The sequence below is a fragment of the Danaus plexippus genome (genome assembly GCF_018135715.1).
Source record: "Danaus plexippus chromosome 18 unlocalized genomic scaffold, MEX_DaPlex mxdp_20, whole genome shotgun sequence".
In the NCBI taxonomy this organism is placed as follows: domain Eukaryota; kingdom Metazoa; phylum Arthropoda; class Insecta; order Lepidoptera; family Nymphalidae; genus Danaus; species Danaus plexippus.
The window spans coordinates 5029671-5050200 of record NW_026869853.1 but is presented as its reverse complement, the minus strand read 5'-3'; the positions used below and the strand labels follow the sequence as shown (position 1 = coordinate 5050200).

The window sequence follows — 20530 nt, the reverse complement described above, 5'->3', positions numbered from 1 at the left end:
GTCGGCCTATACGAAATACATTATCAACAAACTCGTGACACTGTTCCGGCAGCAGCGTCTCGTTAGCTCTATGTTCCCGCTATGTCAATACACAACAGTTTCTGCTGTGGTTGCTATGACATGCTTCCTGGGATCGTTTAGTGACATATACTTTTAAACTTACACAAATATAATTGTCTTCTAGTGAAGTCATCTACGTCATCAATAATTATGACCTGGTTAGGGTCACCGAGCTTACTGACCTTGAGAATTGACCGTCTATACATACTCTTATTGAACTCGCTATCCAAGTCTTGTAAGATCAAACTCAGACTTCTCGTCATGTGTTTGAAATCTCCAGTACATTAAATATAAAAGTTGCAGAAAACATTCAAAGCGGAAGTTAAAATTTATTTTTATGCAGTACGATATCATTAATTTCTCATGAAGTACAATATAACTCTGAGGGTATATATCAGACTCGTTCCCCGTCCAGGTGCCGGTGTTGCAGTACCTGTACTACCTATCCCAGATCTCCATCGCCATGTCGCCCCTCAGCAACAACTCCCTCTTCCTCAACTACCACCGCAACCCCTTGCCGGAGTTCCTCGCCCGCGGTCTCTGCGTCACCCTCAGCACGGATGACCCGCTGCAGTTCCACTTCACCAAGGTCAGTCACCACACGCGCAGGAGATAAGAGACATTCACTTATAACAGATATATTCATTGTTACTCTGACTATATTTCATGTATAAATCCCTGTGTGTGACGTCCCTGCCTGTCCCCAGGAACCCCTGATGGAGGAGTACAGTATCGCTGCCCAGGTGTGGAAGCTGAGCTCCTGTGACATGTGCGAGCTCGCCCGGAACTCCGTGCTCATGTCGGGATTCCCTCATGAGGTATTCCCATTATACGATATTCACTTGGAATTATTCGTCTTCATAGTGAAATCTACATCTGAAGGAGTTTGAATCCTCCACCCGAGTGTATGTGGCGATGTCTGTTTGTAGATGAAGCAGTACTGGCTCGGTCCCAACTACACCAAGGAGGGAGTGGCCGGCAACGACATCACACGCACCAACGTCCCCGACATCCGCATCTCCTTCCGCTACGAGACCCTGCTGGACGAGCTCACTAACATGTTCAAGGTAACGGACGAGCACACGACACGCACACGACACGCACGCGACACGTATACTGAAACACTAGTACCTAAAGTTAAAGTTTAAAGTTTTTATTGAACAAAACAAAATCTCTTTGTTGCCAACCCAGAGCAATGTTTTAAAAGCTCCAATACATATCCTCAACTCTCCACTCGTACATGATTATATAACCAGTGTCGCAACACGACAACCCCGACCCGTCACAGCCAATAGCAAAAGATGACGTCATTACCATTACGTCATAAATGTACCAGTCCTCTCACCTTAACGCTGTGTGTGCGTGTGTGTGTCTAACGCTAGTGACGTCCTCGTGTTGTGGACGGACCATCGGTTTACACTAACCATCATTTCAGGAAGGGATGTCGAGTGCAAGATAAGCTGTCACGGATCTTAACATAACTCAGCGCCCCTATAGTGTATTATATATATTTGTCCCCGATTGTGATAATTTTGACTAACAAGTGCCATTTCGGGTTACTTAGGATTGTATTTAGAGTACGGAACCCTCTGATAGTCGGGTTGGATGTAATGACTGACAATATATCTGTGAATACACCGTCGTATGCCTTGTAGTTCCGCTGGTGTCTGCTGTCTGTACACTGTATCTATACCTATTGTAACTTGTATCGTTACGCATAATGAAAGCGACATTCTTCTACCTTCCCGCCGCTAACTGTATTCTGTTTGCTTCTGTGTGAATGTTACAAAGATTTTTAAGTGTTAAATATGACTTTTTTTGAAATAACAGCCCTTTGTTTATAAATAACATGTTATAGTGGACAGGAACGCGAATTGCCGAGTTCTTTATGTGCGTGTATACTTTTTTAAATCATGGCACAGGTTATGTAAGTTTCACTTTTTTTTAATTATATTATATATTTTTTTTATTTCTTTACTTGTTTTTGTATTTTAATCTTTAAAGTTTAAAAGCAAATTGATACGCAAAATAATAATCTAGTTAATGTTTAACATAACGTTGTTTCACTTCGTTTTAACCCTTTCAGACCTGATTTTTTATTTTTTAGAATTTGTTTGAGCCGATTTTATTTCAGTTAGATATTCGCCTATTGAGCATGGAAAAACAAAAAAAAATTGATTATTAGATTATTTTCCGAGAAAATTGATGTTTTCTTTATGTGATCAAATGTGGACATTCGGCCTAAGTGATTATAATAACTGATGTATGGGTATAATTGAACAAATAACAAATAGCTTGATTTTGGCCATTTTTATTATTACAAAAGTATGAAATTCAAACTAAAAATAATTAAACATCTTCAAAACAAAAATAAATCTTCTTACAAAATAAAACAACATAAAAAATCTTCTAAAAAGACAACAAAATAATAGGAACTTTAGTTACTTAGGTATGAAAACTTAGGAAGCAATTTTTGTCTTTAGTCAGACATAAGTGCACTTTGCACTTTATGCATTTGATGCGGGATTTCCCTTTACACCCCGTTAACTTACAGCGCGTTCCACAACCATCGTCATGAGCTGGAAAGTGACTAATACCATCTCGAGCAATTTCAGTTGACGGACGTACTTCTCCTGGTCTTCTAGGAACAACTACTGGTAAAGGACTGCTCAAACTACTTGGACGACCCCTTTTAGCACCTGATATTTTGTTTCGAAGAACTAAACTTTCAGCTAAGCGTCGACGAAAGTGAAGAAGTGCGAGCCGTTTTGCTTTTGGTATCCCAAGCAAGTCACAATCCATATCATACTCGCGGTAGGCTTGAACAACTGCCAAATCTGATGCGTGGAATATCATACGCAAAGGCCACTTCTTTGACTTTATAAACGTTCTATAATAACTCATAAGTTGATCAAGGAGATCTACCCCTCCCATGGCGTGATTGTACTTTTTTACAATTTCAGGCCTCTCGACTTCTATAAATCTATTCTCTGTTTTGGACCATCTTTTCACCATATCTTTTTCTCCTATACCAACGAAATTGGAAGCTAAGTTGGCTGGTTTGTTATCAAGCCATTTCACCATGGTGACATCTCCATCCGTACTACAAATCTCTTCGGCAAAACCCCTTGGTTTCTTTTTATATCTTTGTCACTAAGCAACGGTGGCCTTGTAAATCTATTGACACGCGCAGTGCAGGTAGCCATTATGCCTTTGTGTTTCAAAATTTGGAGCATGTAATAAGACGAGAAGTAATTATCGCAATATAACTCATGACCTCTACTGTCACCGACTCTTTTCATTAGATGTAATACTACCGCAGCTCCAAAGCCTACTTTCTTTATCAGTGACCTGTCAAATTCTGGAATAGAATTTTGATAATAATAAAGTCATAGGCACGGCCATTTTTCCCACACAAAAAGAAAAGCTTCATTCCCCATGGACAAGGTTTTCCTTTGATGTACTGCTTAGCAGAATGTTTCCCTGTAAAAGGAACTATTTGTTCATCGACACACAATTCTTTTTCTAGCGGTATTTCTAAGCATCGGCTTCGGATCGCATTATAGATTGGTCTTACTTTATAAAACACGTCAGTGCAATTAGTAGGCTTTTTCATATTATCTACTAAATGGAGATTGTTACGAAGTTCAAAGAACCTATCTCTTGCCATATTGTTAGTGAAAAGTGGAATGCTAATATGATTTTCCCAGTACATTTTCAAAACTGGATAGTTGAAAACTCCCGTTGCCATGTGCAAACCAAATAAAATTTCAATTTCATAGCTGGACGTAGGCTTAAACCTGGTTTTTCCTGACTGTACTGCATATAAGTTTGTCATTTCGGCCATTTGTTCAAAAAGCTCTACAGGAACATATCTATTATAATAACAAATGGGATCTTGCACGATGGGTTCTAAAGCTATTGGTAGCAAGAAATCCGTTGGTATTGTGTTATTTATTTGTCTATGCCTCCACTTTATGTTCGGTTTTGGCGTAAGGTAATCGAAAAGTTCAGCATTCGGCGTAACTTGCTCCTCTTCGCCCTCCACAATATCCGGCTCTCTTGGCGCCTCAGGCTCGGACTCGTAATTGAAAGCTGACCTTTCTTCGTCTTCTTGTTCGTCAGGGGGGTCAAGTGGGGTGTACTCTCTTTGATTCTGAGTTACTACATCGGCTCCCAACCTAACGTGTCTCGCAAATGGGACATTATTATTATTTCCCACATCCTCATCATCCGAAGATAGCTCAAATTCCGACTGGTTATCCTTTTCCAAAGCTCTCAAAGCATCCCTCGAAAACATGATTATAATTTGATCATAAATTTACCTGTAATAAACACAATTTAAGACTTTACCACGCAAATTTTATAATAAATTATAACATTTATTACCAGAAAATAACTTTATTTACTAACAGCAGCAAAGTACCTATTTTGAAAAAAATGTTTAACCAATACCTACTGTCCACGTTTGTGGACATAACGAATATTCGCGATTTATTGTACAAATAACTAAAAATTTTGATGTAAAATACTTTGTTCTTTGCCTATATAGTATAACTTATCCATTTATATTTATTTCAAAACATATCTAGCAGAAAAACTTGAAATTTCAATAAAATAAAAATGACTTACCTACTCAGTTCAAAGTTTCGCTGGTAACTGACCGAAAATGGCTTAGAAGTGCACACACGTATCAATAGATGCCGCTAGTTGTTTCATTTTTAATAATTTAGAATGTTCGCAAGTGATGACAACAGTTTTTATTTACGTAAAATTTAAATTTAGTAGTAAAAAGACTCAAAACTTTTATGTCCTCAATTGTGCACGCGAGGTCTGAAAGGGTTAATATTTTACTGCATCAAATGAAATAGCATTTAAAAAACATATGAACTTATTTTTTGTAACTTTTCCATTCTTATTAAAAAAATAACTTTATATATTTTATTAATGTTAATGATGTAGGTATTAAGTGTTGTTATGCTATTGTCGAAGACCTTCAAAATGTCTCCCATATTTTAATAAATAATACTAAATGTTTTGTATTTTTAGTACCTATGACTAACGCTTCCCATTGTTTGTGTTTCCCGATCTCTCGTACTTAACCATGTATGTAGATCAGTCGACCGTGTGCAGTTTATATAATGTACGACCTTCAATGTTATAATATTGTTAATAATAAATTTGCTTACGTAACTTGACTGTCATTTAACTCCCGCCTTCACAATACACATGTCTACAACCTCAACACCTCCATAATTGATACAAATGCTTGCACAGATCAAAGACACTGATACGTTATTCCAATGATAATTATTTTGTAGATACAGCGGACTGGCACGCCCTTACCGCCATAAGGTACAAAGCTTGTGTTCAAGTGTCACTGTAGTCTGTAACTAAAATATGTCAAAAATTTTGATCCGCCATTTTGACATAAAATCCGTCGATGGCGCATCGTTCATGGTTTTCTGCATACATCCTTGCATGATTCAAAAATAAACTTAAATTGTTATAAATGAAACTTAGTATTATTCGGATTTACTACGCGGATTTTATTATTTAAAAACTACATAATCCCGACGTTTCGGTTACTTTGCAGCAACCGTGATCACGGGCAGACGAGGTGTGCAGCAACCGTGATCACGGTTGCTGCAAAGTAACCGCAACGTCGGGATTATGTAGTTTTTAAATAATAAAATCCGCGTAGTAAATCCGAATAATACTAGTTTCATTTAAATGAATACTCGCGAAAATCTTAGATCTCATTAAATTGTTATACTTAATTCTATATCTTAGAAAACTGAAAAATAGTGACCATGTCCATTGTCAATGTGTAATATTTAAGGACCAGAGATTTATAAGAATGAAAATACCGATTTTTATTTAACTATTAACCTGACCTAAGCATTGCGTCGCTTTATGTGTGTGTGTGTGTGTGCTCACGTTTCACAACTATGCTAACAAGGTATGTTATGGGATTCATTTGTTTGTCCAAATCAACAATTGAGTATGGATCCTCAATAGACGATTAATATTCCAGTTCCGTCACAATCCACATCAGAACGGCGTCCGTCCGCCGACGCCTCCTACACCCGACATGAAGGTGGTTAGCCTCAAGAGACCCTCGCTTGTTTAACAAAAATTAAATATGATATCTAATTTTATTAAACCTGTAATCCGCGTACTAATTTCTTAATTTTCTACACTTGCAACAAAAATATAAGAGATGAGATATATAATATACCTACATATTATTAGATATGTTAAAAAAATCTAAATTGTTACGACCTTTTTATTTTTGTTTGAACGTTAAATTCAGCAGTGGAATATTATAGTACATCTGTCCGTTTGTTCTTGATAAACATGGAAATGTTGAATAGAATAAGGAGGAAAAATGGTGCAATGAGAAAATAAGTGAAAATGTTGGTCTAATAAATAGGACAGTATTTAGAAAATATAAGAATTGTTAATTAATAGATATAATATTTAGTTAAAACGAATTGTACGCTGCTTTTTATAAATGACAATAAACTATAAATTGATTATTTGTTTTATTTCTTAAAATATATAAGACGAAGTATATAAAACTTTGTTCTTATCTACGCACATCTTATACAAACGTTCAATGTAATATTTACGTTATATAAAAAGTATATATATATTTAATTAATATCAAAAAGTTTGCTTCAAGACTTTTCTTAGTAAAAAAGTTAAAGAGGTCTTTCTAATGGTTGTCATAATCGTCAATCCCCAGTCATGCTCGTCGCTTTGTAGGGTCATCATAGAAAATTATATTCTTAAATACAGTAATGAAATAGATAGCCGTTGAACATGTTTGGGACATCAAAAGATGTAAAAAATTGGAACAGAGAGCGCAGGTATGCAAAAAACGAGGTATTTTTATGTTATATAAAAAAGTTTTAAAATTCTAAATGACAGATCTATTTTCTTTAAGTTACTCGTCTAGATATCATGTCTGTATAGTTTACATTTGATGCAAATATGTTTTAATATTAAAGCAATGTTTAATACAAATTGGAAAATATAGAATGAAAAATTCATCGACACGAGCAGGTCCAGAAGTAAGTTCATTAAATAATAGAAATATAAATATAGCTGCATAATTCACAGTGAGACGCGCAGGAACCAGTGGGGCTCCACGCGCATGAAGATCCGAGGTCCTGGCGACGGACCGCGTCGCTCGGTGCCCTTCCAGCGGATCTCCATAACTGGGATACACATTACTGGGGTTCATACTTGATAAATATTAAATATACGTCTGCTCATCACCCCTTTTTTTACAGGCAGCCTTATATATAAGTACACACGAATAGAATATTGATAATAAAGAACCTATATGGTTCGCAGGTGCCGTTAGACGATTTAAAACGTTCGGCAAGCTTCCTAATAAACGCCCTAAGTTTGAGAAAAAATTACATGGAAATATCCAACCAATCATTTCCAGACGACTTGGCCTACTATCTGACCCACAACGAGTGTCCGCCTTATTTCAATGACAATAAAGAAAAGCCACAAAATAACGAAGCCTATCTCCGATTTCATCGTATGACAACTTTATTGATATAATTTTATTATGTTTTAATAGAGATTTGACGCGTACTTTAATATTTTAGCTGATCTCGACGAGAAGTACTGTGACCTAACGACCTGCTCGTCAGAGGAACTCCTTAATTTTCAACAAATAGACAGACATAATCTGCGATCCGAGACCGATCGTAAGTTCATATAAAATTTTTAAATTATACTTCGTTAAAGCCAATAAGATGCTGAAGCTCATTGCTACTTTTTTCTAGTTCTTTTACCAGGAACGTTATCAACTATATATTCGAAGTTTACTAGGATTCAAGACAGTCAAGAAGACTTGCAAGATGAAGGACCGGGTATGTCAGTCTTTGTCGAGTTTTTTATTTATAAAAATATTAAGATTTTATATAAAGTTCCATCGCAACCCCAGGAGATGAAGACCCTTGGAACTGTCCGACTCCCCCAGACCGGCATTTAGTATATCGGTGGAAGCACGGGGTAGTGCAGGTCTATAAAAACAAAGAAGATGCCTACGAAAACAAGAAAATGAACTATCGCTACTTGTCGTTCAAACAATACGTAGAGGACATGAGTCTCCTCACTGACATGATTTCTGATGGACCATTGTGAGATTGGATAGTTTATCAATAACGTACCACCCGTGTAACCGTAGATTAGTTTTGTATTAAGAGATCACTCATGAACCTCTTCCAGGAAGTCGTTTTGTTATCGCCGGCTAAGCTACCTGTCGTCGAAGTTTAAGATGCATGTGCTACTGAACGAACTACACGAGCTGGCTCTTCAAAAAGCAGTACCACACCGGGATTTCTATAACGTTAGGTAAGATTTTGTCGAAAATGATATTATGTAAATACAATTTTAAAATTCACTATAAGAAGGTTTTAGAAATTGTTAAGTAAAAGCATATAATACTTTTAGAAAAGTAGACACGCACATCCACGCCGCGTCCTGCATGAACCAAAAGCACCTGTTGCGATTCATTAAGCGCACGCTGCGAGCTCAGCCCGGTCAGGTGGTGGCTCTGAGGGACGGCCTGCCCATAACGCTGAAGGCAGTTTTCGAGGAGATGCAGCTGGACGCATACGATCTTAATGTGGATATACTGGACGTTCACGCGGTAACACGCTTATATGGAAACAGGCGCAAAGCTTGGATGGATCTGTACTCAAATGATTCTAACCCCAGTTTATACTCATACAGTAGTTTAATATTTCTAGGATCGCAACACGTTTCATCGGTTTGATAGATTCAATGCCAAATATAATCCAGTAGGAGAGAGCAGACTCCGAGAAGTATTTCTAAAAACTGACAATTATATGAACGGCGCCTACTTTGCAGACATTTTAAAGGTAAACAACTATACAAACACATAAAGAGATTTATCTGAATATATATATATATATATATATATATATATATATATATATATATATTTGCGTTTGGTAGTACTTTATGCATAAATAATGATTGATAGTCTAAGTTATATGAAAGTTGTAAAACGTCATCACGGTTGGGCAGTGTCTAGTCGTGACCCTATCTCACTGTGACCCGTGCCGTTATTATAGATTTTGTTAAGTTATCTCGGGATACTATTAGCCACAATACTGCTGCCTAACTTTGGTGTAGGTGTTCAACAAAACTTTTCTCTTTGACTGAGAGTGGAAATGTTTTGCTTATTCTCATTTGCTGTATCCCAACGTTCTGCGTAAGATTGGGTCAAAAAAACATTTGCTTTTCTTTGTCTTGGTCCTTTATCTTTAAGGCCAAAATAAACCAGGTCCTCTGGTTCCGACCAAAGCACCAAATAATGCATGTACAATGTGTCAGTGGGATCATGGCAATGGTGGTAGTGATTTTATGGGTACATTTTTTTTTAAAGTCAATTTTTAGTCAGTTTTAAGGATTAGACTACGACTACAATCTCTCAACAACTTTAAAAACAGTTCTTCCTTCTGCAAACTTTCAATACTAAATGTAGGAAGTGATAAGCGACTTGGAAGACAGCAAGTATACATATGCTGAACCTCGCATCTCCGTGTACTGTAAGCGGGCGTCGGAGTGGGGCGAGCTGGCCGCGTGGGCTCTGAGACGTCGCGTGTACTCCTCACACGTGCGATGGCTGGTGCAGGTGCCGAGACTATAGTGAGCAGCTCTGACTTTCTCCTTTTTAACTTTATTGTGTCACTCTTCTACAAGTATGTCATGGATTTGTACAGGTAATATGAATTATTGGTTATATTGACTTCTAGTGTAACTTCTTATTAAGACTATTTTTTGGAAACCTTTATTTTTCTAGTAGTGTAGCCCGAATAGCTGTCGTCAAAATCTTGCTGCGCTCTATACAAAAAATACATATTTTTTCTGTTCGTTCTAGTGATGTCTACCGCATAAACAATTTGTTGAAGAATTTTCAAGAGTTCCTGAATAACTTGTTCGATCCTCTGTTTAAGGTTTCTATTGATCCTCATTCGAATCCCGAATTACACAAGTTTCTAACTGTAAGTATTTGTTAATATGAACGAAGGTTCGTGAATTAAATTTTTAATGATAAGTCCATTACAGCACGTGATAGGTTTCGACAGTGTAGACGACGAGTCGAAACCAGAGAATCCAAACCTGACAGAAAATATGAAAACTCCAGAGGAATGGGACGATGAAGAGAATCCCCCATACGCCTACTATCTGTACTACATGTACGCGAACATTGTGATGCTAAATCAACTGAGAAAGTAAGTTTTAAATACTATACTTCAACAGATTTCATCTCCTAAAACTATGTTGTAGTAATTGTAAAGATGCATAAAAGATTAGTATAAAAATATACAGCTACGTTTAGGCGGAAAAAAAAAATTGCCTGCTATTAAAAGAAAAACATTGTTTCGTCTTCAGTTTTAATATTAATTTCGTTTCTTTATCAACGTATAGGGAACAGGGTTTGAACACGTTCGTTCTCCGGCCACATTGCGGAGAAGCCGGCCCCCCGGCTCACTTGTGTGCTGCTTTCCTGCTCGCGGAGAACATCTCACATGGACTTATATTGCGGAAAGTAAGATTTTTTCTGGAGAAGATTTATTCTTAAAAGTTTTACAGCCTGTTCAATAATCCGGAATTGTGTATCTTTTATAAACGAATATGTTGGAGTGGATAAAATAGCCTGTGTCGATGTCTAGTGATGGCACAGAGGTGACCAGGAGAACTCTCGTTTATTTAAACATCTCAGTAAGGTCGCTAATGTGACTCTACCCTGGATGCCCTTAGTATAGCTGGGATTTATAAAAAACTTTAATGAAGATCGGGTGTTTCAAAATTAGTCAACCGACTACCGATACTAGTATAATATCGCTTTGCGTACAAGTCTTCCCCAGCTGGTAAAGAAGAATATAAGTGTGCGGATATGGATGACCATATTCGGAGACTGCCTGGATTTGTAGATTTACAACAGGTCCAGAAGGATAGATACAATATCGAAGTGCTGTCCCTTGAGGAATCCCTCTCAGCTGTCTGGTGACCTTTCAAAATTACAGCTACACTTCACGAAAAATCAGCTTCTTTGTTGATACGGAGCTTAGCATCTGTTGAAAGCATACTACTGACGAAGATATAACGTTTTTATTTTGTAATTTTATATATTCAAATGAAAGGAACAGTTTTTGATAAATTACGTTAGGATCGAGGTGTGAGATAAATATTTATGTGGCAGAAAACATTTTCCCTCGGCCGATTGTTTCAGGTGCCAGCGTTGCAGTACATTTACTACTTGTCTCAGATCTTCATAGCCATGTCCCCTCTCAGTAACAACTCCTTGTTCCTTCGTTACCATCGCAACCCGCTGCCGGATTACTTTTCGCGAGGACTGAGGGTCACGCTGAGCACCGACGACCCACTGCAATTCCATTACACGAAGGTATTACAGAATACGGTGTCGTAGTCAGCGATCCAATTGATATTGATGATTTTAGAAAATTATTTAATTCATATTAAAATATTCAGGAGCCTCTGATGGAGGAGTACGGCATCGCGGCCCAAGCTTGGAAGTTTAGCTCCTGTGACATGTGCGAGCTGGCGAGGAATTCCGTGCTCATGTCGGGATTCCCCCGCGAGGTAACATAAACCATGTATTTTGAACGCATGTTTATAGCATAGTAATATCTGAACCGTTCATAAAAAGAGCGTAATTTTAAGTAAAAACAGTGTCAGAAATCAATTTATATATCTCAGAAAATGTCAATGTTAACATGGTCGTGTGCAGATGAAGCAGCGCTGGGTGGGGTTGACGTACGAGCGTGCGGGCGCGGCAGGCAACGACATCGCCCGCACCAACGTGCCCGACCTCCGGCTGACCTACCGCCTGGAGACGCTCCGGGCCGAACTCAACAATCTCTTTGGGGTGTGACCGACCTCATCGAGCAGAGACAACTCATAAGCAACCTTAACTTGGCCGATATTCGACATAAAGAAGACGACGCGACGGAGCCATTGAAACCGAAAAATACTATTTTATATATTTTATTAGTTTTTGTATATAACTAAATATAACTTGTCAGAGAACTATGTGAATTGAAATCCAACGACATTAAGCAGTCGTGTGAAATGACGCTATTTATTATAAACTAACAAATAAAGGACGCGCGCTACACGACGCGGCGTTTCATTTGCTTCGCTACACGACAGACACTCCGCGCGGACAACAGCTACGACATTTGATAATCAACGAAATAACAACAAACTTTGCTTTTAAACCGAAGATAAAGTCAAAAAAACGCTATTAATTGATATAAATATAAAACTTCTTGATTGAAATTCAAATAACACGCAAGTCAGGGCGGGGTCAATGAAACGATTGGGCCGCGGGAGCGAACCAAGCTTGGGGTTAACTTTTACTTCCATGTTACTGATTGTTTTATTTTGAATTCCAGTGTTATATACATGTATTGCTTTATTTAAACCTGGTTCACTATATCTATGGGTACTTTTTATTATACAATAATACTTAATGTCTTCATGGTGGTGCACTAAACTATGTTTTAATGTCAGTACAATAAAGTTTAAAATCCGGTGACGTCACGCACGGCCTCCTCCTCGTCGTGCGGCGACATCTGGCGGTACTCGTAGAACTGCATGGAGAAGGAAGCCAGACCCGAGCTGAGAGACCTTACAGCGGCGGAGTATCCCACCAGCCGGGAGAGGGGCGCCACACACTCTATCACCTGGAGGAGATGCAGACGTGCCTTCAATGAGCAGTGACCAGCGCTTATAGACCTGCGGGTAGATTCCCGACAAGGAAGCACCGACGCGGGTTCAACGAATAAGAACACTGCGAGGGCATTAAACGCCGGTTACATGACAGGCGGCGCCTCTGACAGAGACCCGCAGGAAACAGATACATAACACTGAAATAATTTAACACCAGAAGTCCTTGAAGCAAAAACTGTGAGCCAGTGAGACATGAGCTATGACTGTTTATATAGAAACTAGGTTTGGTAACACACCGGATACTGATTATAATCATTGGCCAGCTCTCCACGCCAACGACTGTCAGGAAGTAGGCACATGTATTTGTATGTCAATTAATGATTACGATATAAATGTCAAAAGTCGTAATAATTGTATTGTGACCTTATTGTCTCGTCTCAGCGTGACCTGCAACTGGTCGGCGCGGCGTCTCGTCAGGTCAGCCAGGAGGCGGGCGGAGTGCGTCTCCGGCACGACCAGCTGCAGGAACATGACCGGCTCCAGGAGTACGGACCCAGCGGACGAGAACACGCGCCGCAAACACTGAGACACGGTCGCGGAGACCACGCTCTCGGACGTGCCGCGCCCCACCTCCAGCCAGTGCAGCGTCACTTGAGTGTCCACCAGCTGGAAGGATTTTATATACTCATCCTTTTGAAACTCGGGCCGGATACTAATGGGATCTGGCAATAACGAGGGTTGGAAGGCAATGATTTCCTTCCGCGAGTAGATAAAATGGCACCAGGCTGGAAAATCGCTGAACGGGCGTTGGTTAGGCGTCTAATACGATTATATCTCAGGGTAAAAGTGGGAAGTGTTCAGCGGATAGCACCCTGATGCTGTCGGAAGAATGTCATTGCACAGCTTATAGCTCTTTACATGGTGTGAAGTTTAACACAAATACCTAACCTCGAACTATGAGCCTGGGACCTTACACAGAAAGTCTATGGATGTTTCTTACAAGTTCCTCTAGAGTCTAGGCTACCGAGAATATCACCGTGGGTGTTCTGACACTGAAGAGTAAAACCCACATAATCATCCCGCACTCCACGGGGAGTTTGAATGCCCAATACATTCCCCCGCATATAAAAAGGTACAAATTTGTGGTAGCAAAAAATATAATACTGTCTGTTAAGAGCAGTCGAAGTAAAACGATATTCAAGATGGAAGTTCAGTAATACGTTGGTGTCAGGAAAACTCAACACCAACACACCGGACAGGCTAGGCGGGGTCCTCTCCGCAGCGCTGCGGCGACGCCCCGGCTCACGGCGCTCATGGTGCGAGGGTGCACGTGGGCGAGGTTGGCTGCACTCTCAGCCGTCTTGTCCAGTCTTAATGGAACAGGCACAAAAAAAAATTACAAATCAAGAATAGGAACATTGGACATAAGAACGAGTGACATAAGACACAATATTTAAAGAAATGAGTTTAAATTAAAGCAATAATTAATGCAGATTGAACCGGCGGCGGGCGGGGGCGGGGGGAGAGCGGGGGCAGACGCGGGGGCGCTGAATAGTTACGTGACATGAATGATATATGATTACTTTAATACTCTGTCAGCTGCGACGCCTCGGACGGTTTTGGCCGACAGCACGACCGTCACCGTCTGCCTGGCGTTCCCTATCTTCCGGTCCACAACCAGCCTATCCTTGGCCGAGCCCTCCAGCATCTCCCTGTACGAGATCTGAGGAGTTCCCAGCTCAACGTCGATCTTGTACTCCCTGATGATGCGCTCCTTGATGATCTCCAGGTGAAGTTCACCCATACCTGATACGTCACGTAAGATTAGATCAGAGAAATATTGTGCCTCCATATGACTATATCATGTGTCAAGAAATTGTTTGCGAATTAAACTTAATATATTAATTATTTATAATTAAAAAGCACATCCCAGGGCGTGGAGCGGGGGCATAATGACTTTAATTATGTTCTCGGGTTTATAAGGTTTTTAAACGGACCGCCGCAGTCTGGGAGTTGGGTAGAGCAGAGGTAGGATTAGTATACAGTATATGGACTCGTAGCCGTTACTATCATTATATATAAGCGTTCCTCACCCGCGAGCACCATCTGGCCCGTGTCCTCGTCGGTGTGCACCCTCAGGCTGGGGTCCTCTCTGACCAGCTCCTCCAGAGCAGTCTCCAGAGCCCCCAGCTGTCCTGGACCTGGGGGCTCTATAGAACACAGGAACACTGGCTCCGGGATACTGGTACCTAGATGATAATTGCGACAAAATTTATACACTTTTCCAAAATGATTGATTATTTATTGTATTTATTCAAAGCCGAGATACGAAAATAGTTATTATCGAATCAATACAGGACTCGCACAATAAGGTTACAGAATTCACATAGGAATGAACATTTTCCAACCAGAGCTGCCCCTTCGCTTATGAATATAATATAATTATATTATCACAGACATATTTTTCCAATTTTAAATAAATATTATTTGACTCATCCTATAGAACTGAAAGTATTTTCCTCACCGATGCCCAGCATCACGTCAGCGACTTCCTCGGTAGTTGGCTCCGTGTCCATCGCCTGTAACTTCACCCTGGCGCTGGGCACCAGCATGTCGTCTTGGGCTCTGGGATCCTTGAGTGTGGCGACGAGCTTCTCCCTCGCGCGGCGGGCGGCTGACTGGCTTGAAGTTACCAAGTCACCCGTCATGGTCGTCTGCAATTAATAACTGACGGTACTCATCGTTGGGACGGTGGACCGTTAGGAATGTAGGCCTTGTATCACCTGCGACATGAAGTGACGGAAAAACATACACATACAGAACGAGGACTTTCTGACAAGTCATTCCTAATCAGACGTATAACTCAAAATTGTTTAAATGTTAAGAAATATGTACATATATATTCTAGTCAGCGGAATCCCTACCACTGTCCAGAAGTACCTTAGTGTACATTGGATGTCAGCGGTCACTCTAACAGCTCTATCTACATACGGAGCTATAATCCCGTTACCTGACCTTGAGTCCGCTGACGACGGCGATGTTCCCGGCGGAGAGGCTCTCCGCGGGCTGGTAGTCGTCCGCCAAGGCCACCGACAGAGACCCTGTCTGACAACAACACACCTGTATTACCCATGACACCACACCAGCTGACGGATCGTGACGCGTCACTGGAATATACCGCGCGCGTTATTTGTTAGGCATTCGAGGGCCCTGGTCACATTTTATAGTTTTAGCCCGAGTGTGTTAAGGGCGCCCGATATGAATGTTTCAATCACACCGCTGTCGGTAAATCATTGTTTTAAAGTTGAACATGTTTCCATACTGAACTGGCGGAAGAAATGCTGAGGCTTTAGAAACATGCTGTCATCAGAAACAACCCGCACAAAAATTTCTTTTAAATTATTACAAAGACCTATGAAGCACCTCTCGGGTAAACGGCGACCAGGTCCGTGAAAGGATGAGCGACAGAATAGGTGACAGTGAAAAAACACTTCTTAAAGCAGAAAAATTCAGAATAATCTTAAACCAAATTAAGTAAGTTTTACGACAAAAGGACGCGTGTAAAGTCAACTGCGATTTAGACTGGTCATGGCACTAGCAAGGGGGAGAAAAGATACAAACGTGAGGGGGAGACGCCAACGTTAAATCGTTTGTGTTAATTTTATAGTCAATATTAATTGTCATGTTCACGGCCACACTGTGAGTGTGACAGTATCTGGAGAAATACTAACCGAGTTAAGGAAATGGCTGACATGACCAGGATTGTCTCCCCACAACGGAAGTAAGCAAGCGCTGGACCCGTCAGGTCGAATACCCAAGACGAGGCAAATTCACCCCAATCAAACGTTAACATTAAGCATACTTTCACGCACCTGTTCGCTCGTTCCTCTGGCTACGTTATATATCTTCTGGCCTTTGAGGATCTCCCCGCTGTACAGCCTGAGGAAGGTCAGAACCCCTCGCTGGTCGTCGTGTTGAACCTTGAAGGCTCTCGCGCAGAGGTCGTTGCCAAAACTGTTATAAACCCCAGTCCTTTCTGAGGGAGACGGTAAGTATGATATGACGCCGTCTATGAGAGTCTGAACTCCGATGTTCTTGTAGGAGCTGCCGCAGAGAACTGGGAAGCCTTTCATGTCTAACGTACATCGTCTAATGGCGTCTTCGATTTCTTTCGCCTCGATGTTGTCCAGCGACTCCTGTTGTATTATTGTCTCTGCCAACTTATCGTCTATAGAGGAGAGTGTGTCTATGAGTGTTCTGTGTCTGTTTATCGCGTATTCCCATTTGTGTCCGTCGGACACTTCGGTCAGTTTTCGTTGTGTGTAGTTTTTCCCTCGACCCTGGGTCCAAATAATCTCTTCTAGAGTTACTAAATCTATAAGTCCTGAAATGATAAATATATTGCTTGGATGTAAATAACTACAACTCGCAGACAATCAGAGCGATGGACCTTTTAATACGCAACATCAGTTTGAAATAAAGGTATCCATACATTTTAGTCAAAATCATTGATTTAACTTATCTCAGAAGTAGGGCGTCGTTCATTATGTTTTTATTGTATTACTATGACAACAATGTTAATAATGCAAATACGATTTTTGTAAACATTGGCCTCAATCCATAAAAAGGTATATTAAATTTCTTGAAGGACACATTTAAAATAAACAATAGTGTATATTGATTTTCTGCCGAAACAACGCTAATATATCAGGTCAACTTATATGTAGTAAATCCTCTATTCAGATAGTAAATATATTAGGTTCAAGGAACACTCACCAACCAGCCTCCCGTCCATTTTGACAGGTATATGGAGCAGGAGTGGCAGCGCATGCAGCTTGTCTTGAACTGAGATAGCACAGGCTTCAGCATCAGCATCACTTCGATCCAGCTTGTTAACATAGACTATCCGGGGCAGCTTGTACCCACTGGCCTGACGCCATACAGTCAATGTTTGAGCCTCTACTCCTATAGGCATACATCACAAATGGAATGGAATGTAGAGCTTAAAATGTTTCATAGATATATATTTTAAAACTACGACGGGCACGTTTTATAGATAAAAAATATTTAAACTATACAGAGGGAAATAATTAAGGGATCGAAAAAAAAATCATAATATTAAAAGATTTTTCATATGGCTCCATACTCTGTACATTTCTTTCTGACTGACTCAGCTGTCAGAACTAGTCTGAAAATATGTAATTTTTTCTTTTTTAATGTACGTGAGTTACAAAATCTGGAATCATTTGTTTAAACTTAATAAAAAATGTATCTGTATTCATATAGTGAGTGGTTGAAAAAACTTTTTCAAGCCCAAATATGATGAATAGAGATTTAGATACAATTTCATGAAACTTCCCAAATTATTAAACTGACCTGCGGAGCCATCCAGCACAACCACAGCACCATCGAGTACAGCCAGACTCAGTTCCACCTCCATGGTGAAATCTATGTGACCCGGAGTATCAATGAGGTTGATTTGATGGTCTCGCCATGGAAAAGACACCGCTGCAGCTGTCATGGAGAATGAAAGACAACCAAATATGTTTAGGAAAAATCATTATATGTTTACAAATTAATTAATCATATTCGGGACTCTTATGATACACCACCGACACATTGAAGGACAAGCTTAAAGTTTTGTTAAAGATCTGCCGTCTCCAAATACTTTCAATTATACAAAATAAATAATAGTTTAAAAAAACAACAAACAACAAGCTCTTATAGCTAACCAAACTAAAAATAGAAAATAATTTTCAATTACAAAGAAGTTATATAACAGTAGTTGAAGGTCAAACAGTCCTTCATAGTGTATTGGCTCAAAATAAAATTATAATAAAATTTTAGTTATTGACAGAATAATTGCTTCAGAGTAAAAAGCATGGGAGTGCTTGATATTGAATGTTACAATAATTTTAGTGGCAACTATCTATGAGAGGAAAGATATGAAATGCAGTAAAATGCAGCCCACGCAGAATTAAATTATTCTGTTAATAACTTAAATTTTAATATAATTCTATTTTGAGTTGATTAACTATGGGTGACTGTTTACACTTTGTCACAGTGTTGATGTTACTTTTATTGAGATACAAGCTTTAACCAAACCAATTGGTCAATCATATAAGATGATCAATAAAACTATAAATTAACAATACAGAATATTTATATCTTACAAGTGATAGTTATTCCTCTTTGTCTCTCCTGCTCCATGTAGTCTGTGACAGTGTTTCCGTGGTGGACCTCTCCCATCGATCGTATAGTACCGGAGTAAAATAGCATACGCTCTGTTGTTGTTGTTTTGCCTGGTAAGTATATATATTCATTTATTATAAGAAATCTTAATCAAATTGAATTAAACATATTTATTAAAATATGAAATAGTCACTTATGCCATAATCGTTTATAATTTCATGAAACTGTCTATATTAAATTTGTTAAACTATTTACATGTTAAATTTGTTATATAAAAAACCAAAACAACATAACCTAACCTGCATCGATATGAGCCAATATACCGATGTTTCTTATTTTATCAATGGAATTTTTTTCTTTAATCTTTTCCGTACTATACAACCTGTAATATCTACGTAAAAAGGCATTGCCGAATAATTTCCTATAGGTATTTAGTAAGATAAAACTTTTCATTTCTATAAGCTATACACTACTTCATAGGCAATAAGATCAAACTTCAATTTTAAAAGTCATAATATTGACTTATACAAAGTATTTTAATATTTTATACCTCAATTTCTATAGGGATGGGTATTTGTTATGATAAAATATACATTTCTAACTGAAATCGATATTGAAATGTAAAAATGTATGGACTCACTAATATTTCGATTATAGGGAGTAAAAATATAAAATACTCATGTACGTAAATAATACATTTAATAATTTTTATAGTATAATATTTGATATTTAGTATAATATTTCCGCAACTCCACAGTGTAGATCGTATTTTTCATGTAAAAAGAATCTAATGACCCAGTATTTCCCAAGGTCCACTTAGTAGACGAGCAGACGCTTTACGTCACATGTCCTTTTTACAATGTACCTTCTGCGATGCCCCTAACACTCTAAAAGACCACCTCGTATAATGGTAAAAGACGTTAGCTAATGTTTAATTAGCCTCCATGCATACTTTTGAACCTAACCGACCTATTTAAGTAGATTATTTCATATGGAAGTACGAAATAACTCTTCACAAAGAGTTGCTAGAATGTAAACAATAGACTACAATGGGATTGTTAGCGTTAAAGAACTTTTAAGAAAGCGCAACTGCAGCTTCACAGCTGTTTCCAGTAGCTGTGCCCTTTAATCTACAGAATAATGAATTTAACAAAGTAGCTGCTGTAAGCCGATATTGGAAAGGCTCAGAGTAAAGGACATAATTTGAGTCCAGAACTTGAATATGGATTGGAAAATTCCTCTCTTTTATCAATAATGCCTAGAGCTTTTGGGATGATCCCAATCTCAATACACTCGAAACGAATACCCGATTTTAAATTAACTTGCTTCACCAGTCTTTGAGTCACCACACAAGTTTATTCAAATGCAGTCCTTCAGACCTTTGTCGTTTTATAATTATATGTTATATTATTTGTTTTTTTTTTTAAATATATATATATATATATATATATAACGATAGAAAGATTATTGGTCTTAACAATGACTAAGATTTCATTTAAGTTTTGACCGCCTTTTAAATTCC

At 38.9% G+C, this 20530-nt stretch overlaps 3 protein-coding genes across 15 annotated transcripts in view; 2 read left to right on the top strand and 1 right to left on the bottom strand.

The window, feature by feature from the left end:
- Positions 1-6599, top strand: part of LOC116773194 (AMP deaminase 2) — a 30674-nt gene extending 24075 nt beyond the window's left edge. For 11 of the 13 annotated variants that reach the window (XM_032665605.2, XM_032665612.2, XM_032665611.2 and 8 more), the window contains 4 exons: positions 476-649; positions 768-878; positions 990-1127; positions 6098-6599. In XM_032665605.2, coding sequence (XP_032521496.2) covers positions 476-649; positions 768-878; positions 990-1127; positions 6098-6193 — 519 coding nt within the window. In that variant the 3' untranslated portion in view covers positions 6194-6599. Of the gene's footprint in view, positions 1-475; positions 650-767; positions 879-989; positions 1128-1495; positions 1988-5381; positions 5416-6097 lie in introns of all 13 variants that reach the window. The other 2 variants (XR_009753730.1, XM_032665613.2) reach the window with 2 other exon arrangements.
- Positions 6600-6712: 113 nt separating this feature from the next.
- Positions 6713-12262, top strand: LOC116773157 (AMP deaminase 2-like). Its single transcript, XM_032665554.2, has 16 exons — positions 6713-6935; positions 7189-7306; positions 7426-7621; positions 7692-7793; positions 7872-7958; positions 8033-8228; positions 8317-8442; positions 8542-8740; positions 8841-8972; positions 9602-9765; positions 9998-10121; positions 10186-10352; positions 10549-10669; positions 11354-11527; positions 11614-11724; positions 11873-12262. Exons 1-16 carry the CDS (start codon positions 6889-6891, stop codon positions 12014-12016), a joined length of 2208 nt encoding a protein of 735 aa, XP_032521445.2. The 5' UTR covers positions 6713-6888; the 3' UTR covers positions 12017-12262.
- A 206-nt stretch (positions 12263-12468) lies between these two features.
- Positions 12469-19514, bottom strand: LOC116773074 (ribosome-releasing factor 2, mitochondrial). Its single transcript, XM_032665449.2, has 12 exons — positions 19308-19514; positions 18990-19118; positions 18193-18330; positions 17593-17781; positions 16689-17200; positions 15832-15921; positions 15341-15530; positions 14910-15065; positions 14400-14622; positions 14069-14186; positions 13240-13482; positions 12469-12830 (listed from the first exon to the last, which is right to left on the bottom strand). Exons 1-12 carry the CDS (start codon positions 19459-19461, stop codon positions 12669-12671), a joined length of 2304 nt encoding a protein of 767 aa, XP_032521340.2. The 5' UTR covers positions 19462-19514; the 3' UTR covers positions 12469-12668.
- Between the last annotated feature and the right edge of the window lie 1016 nt (positions 19515-20530).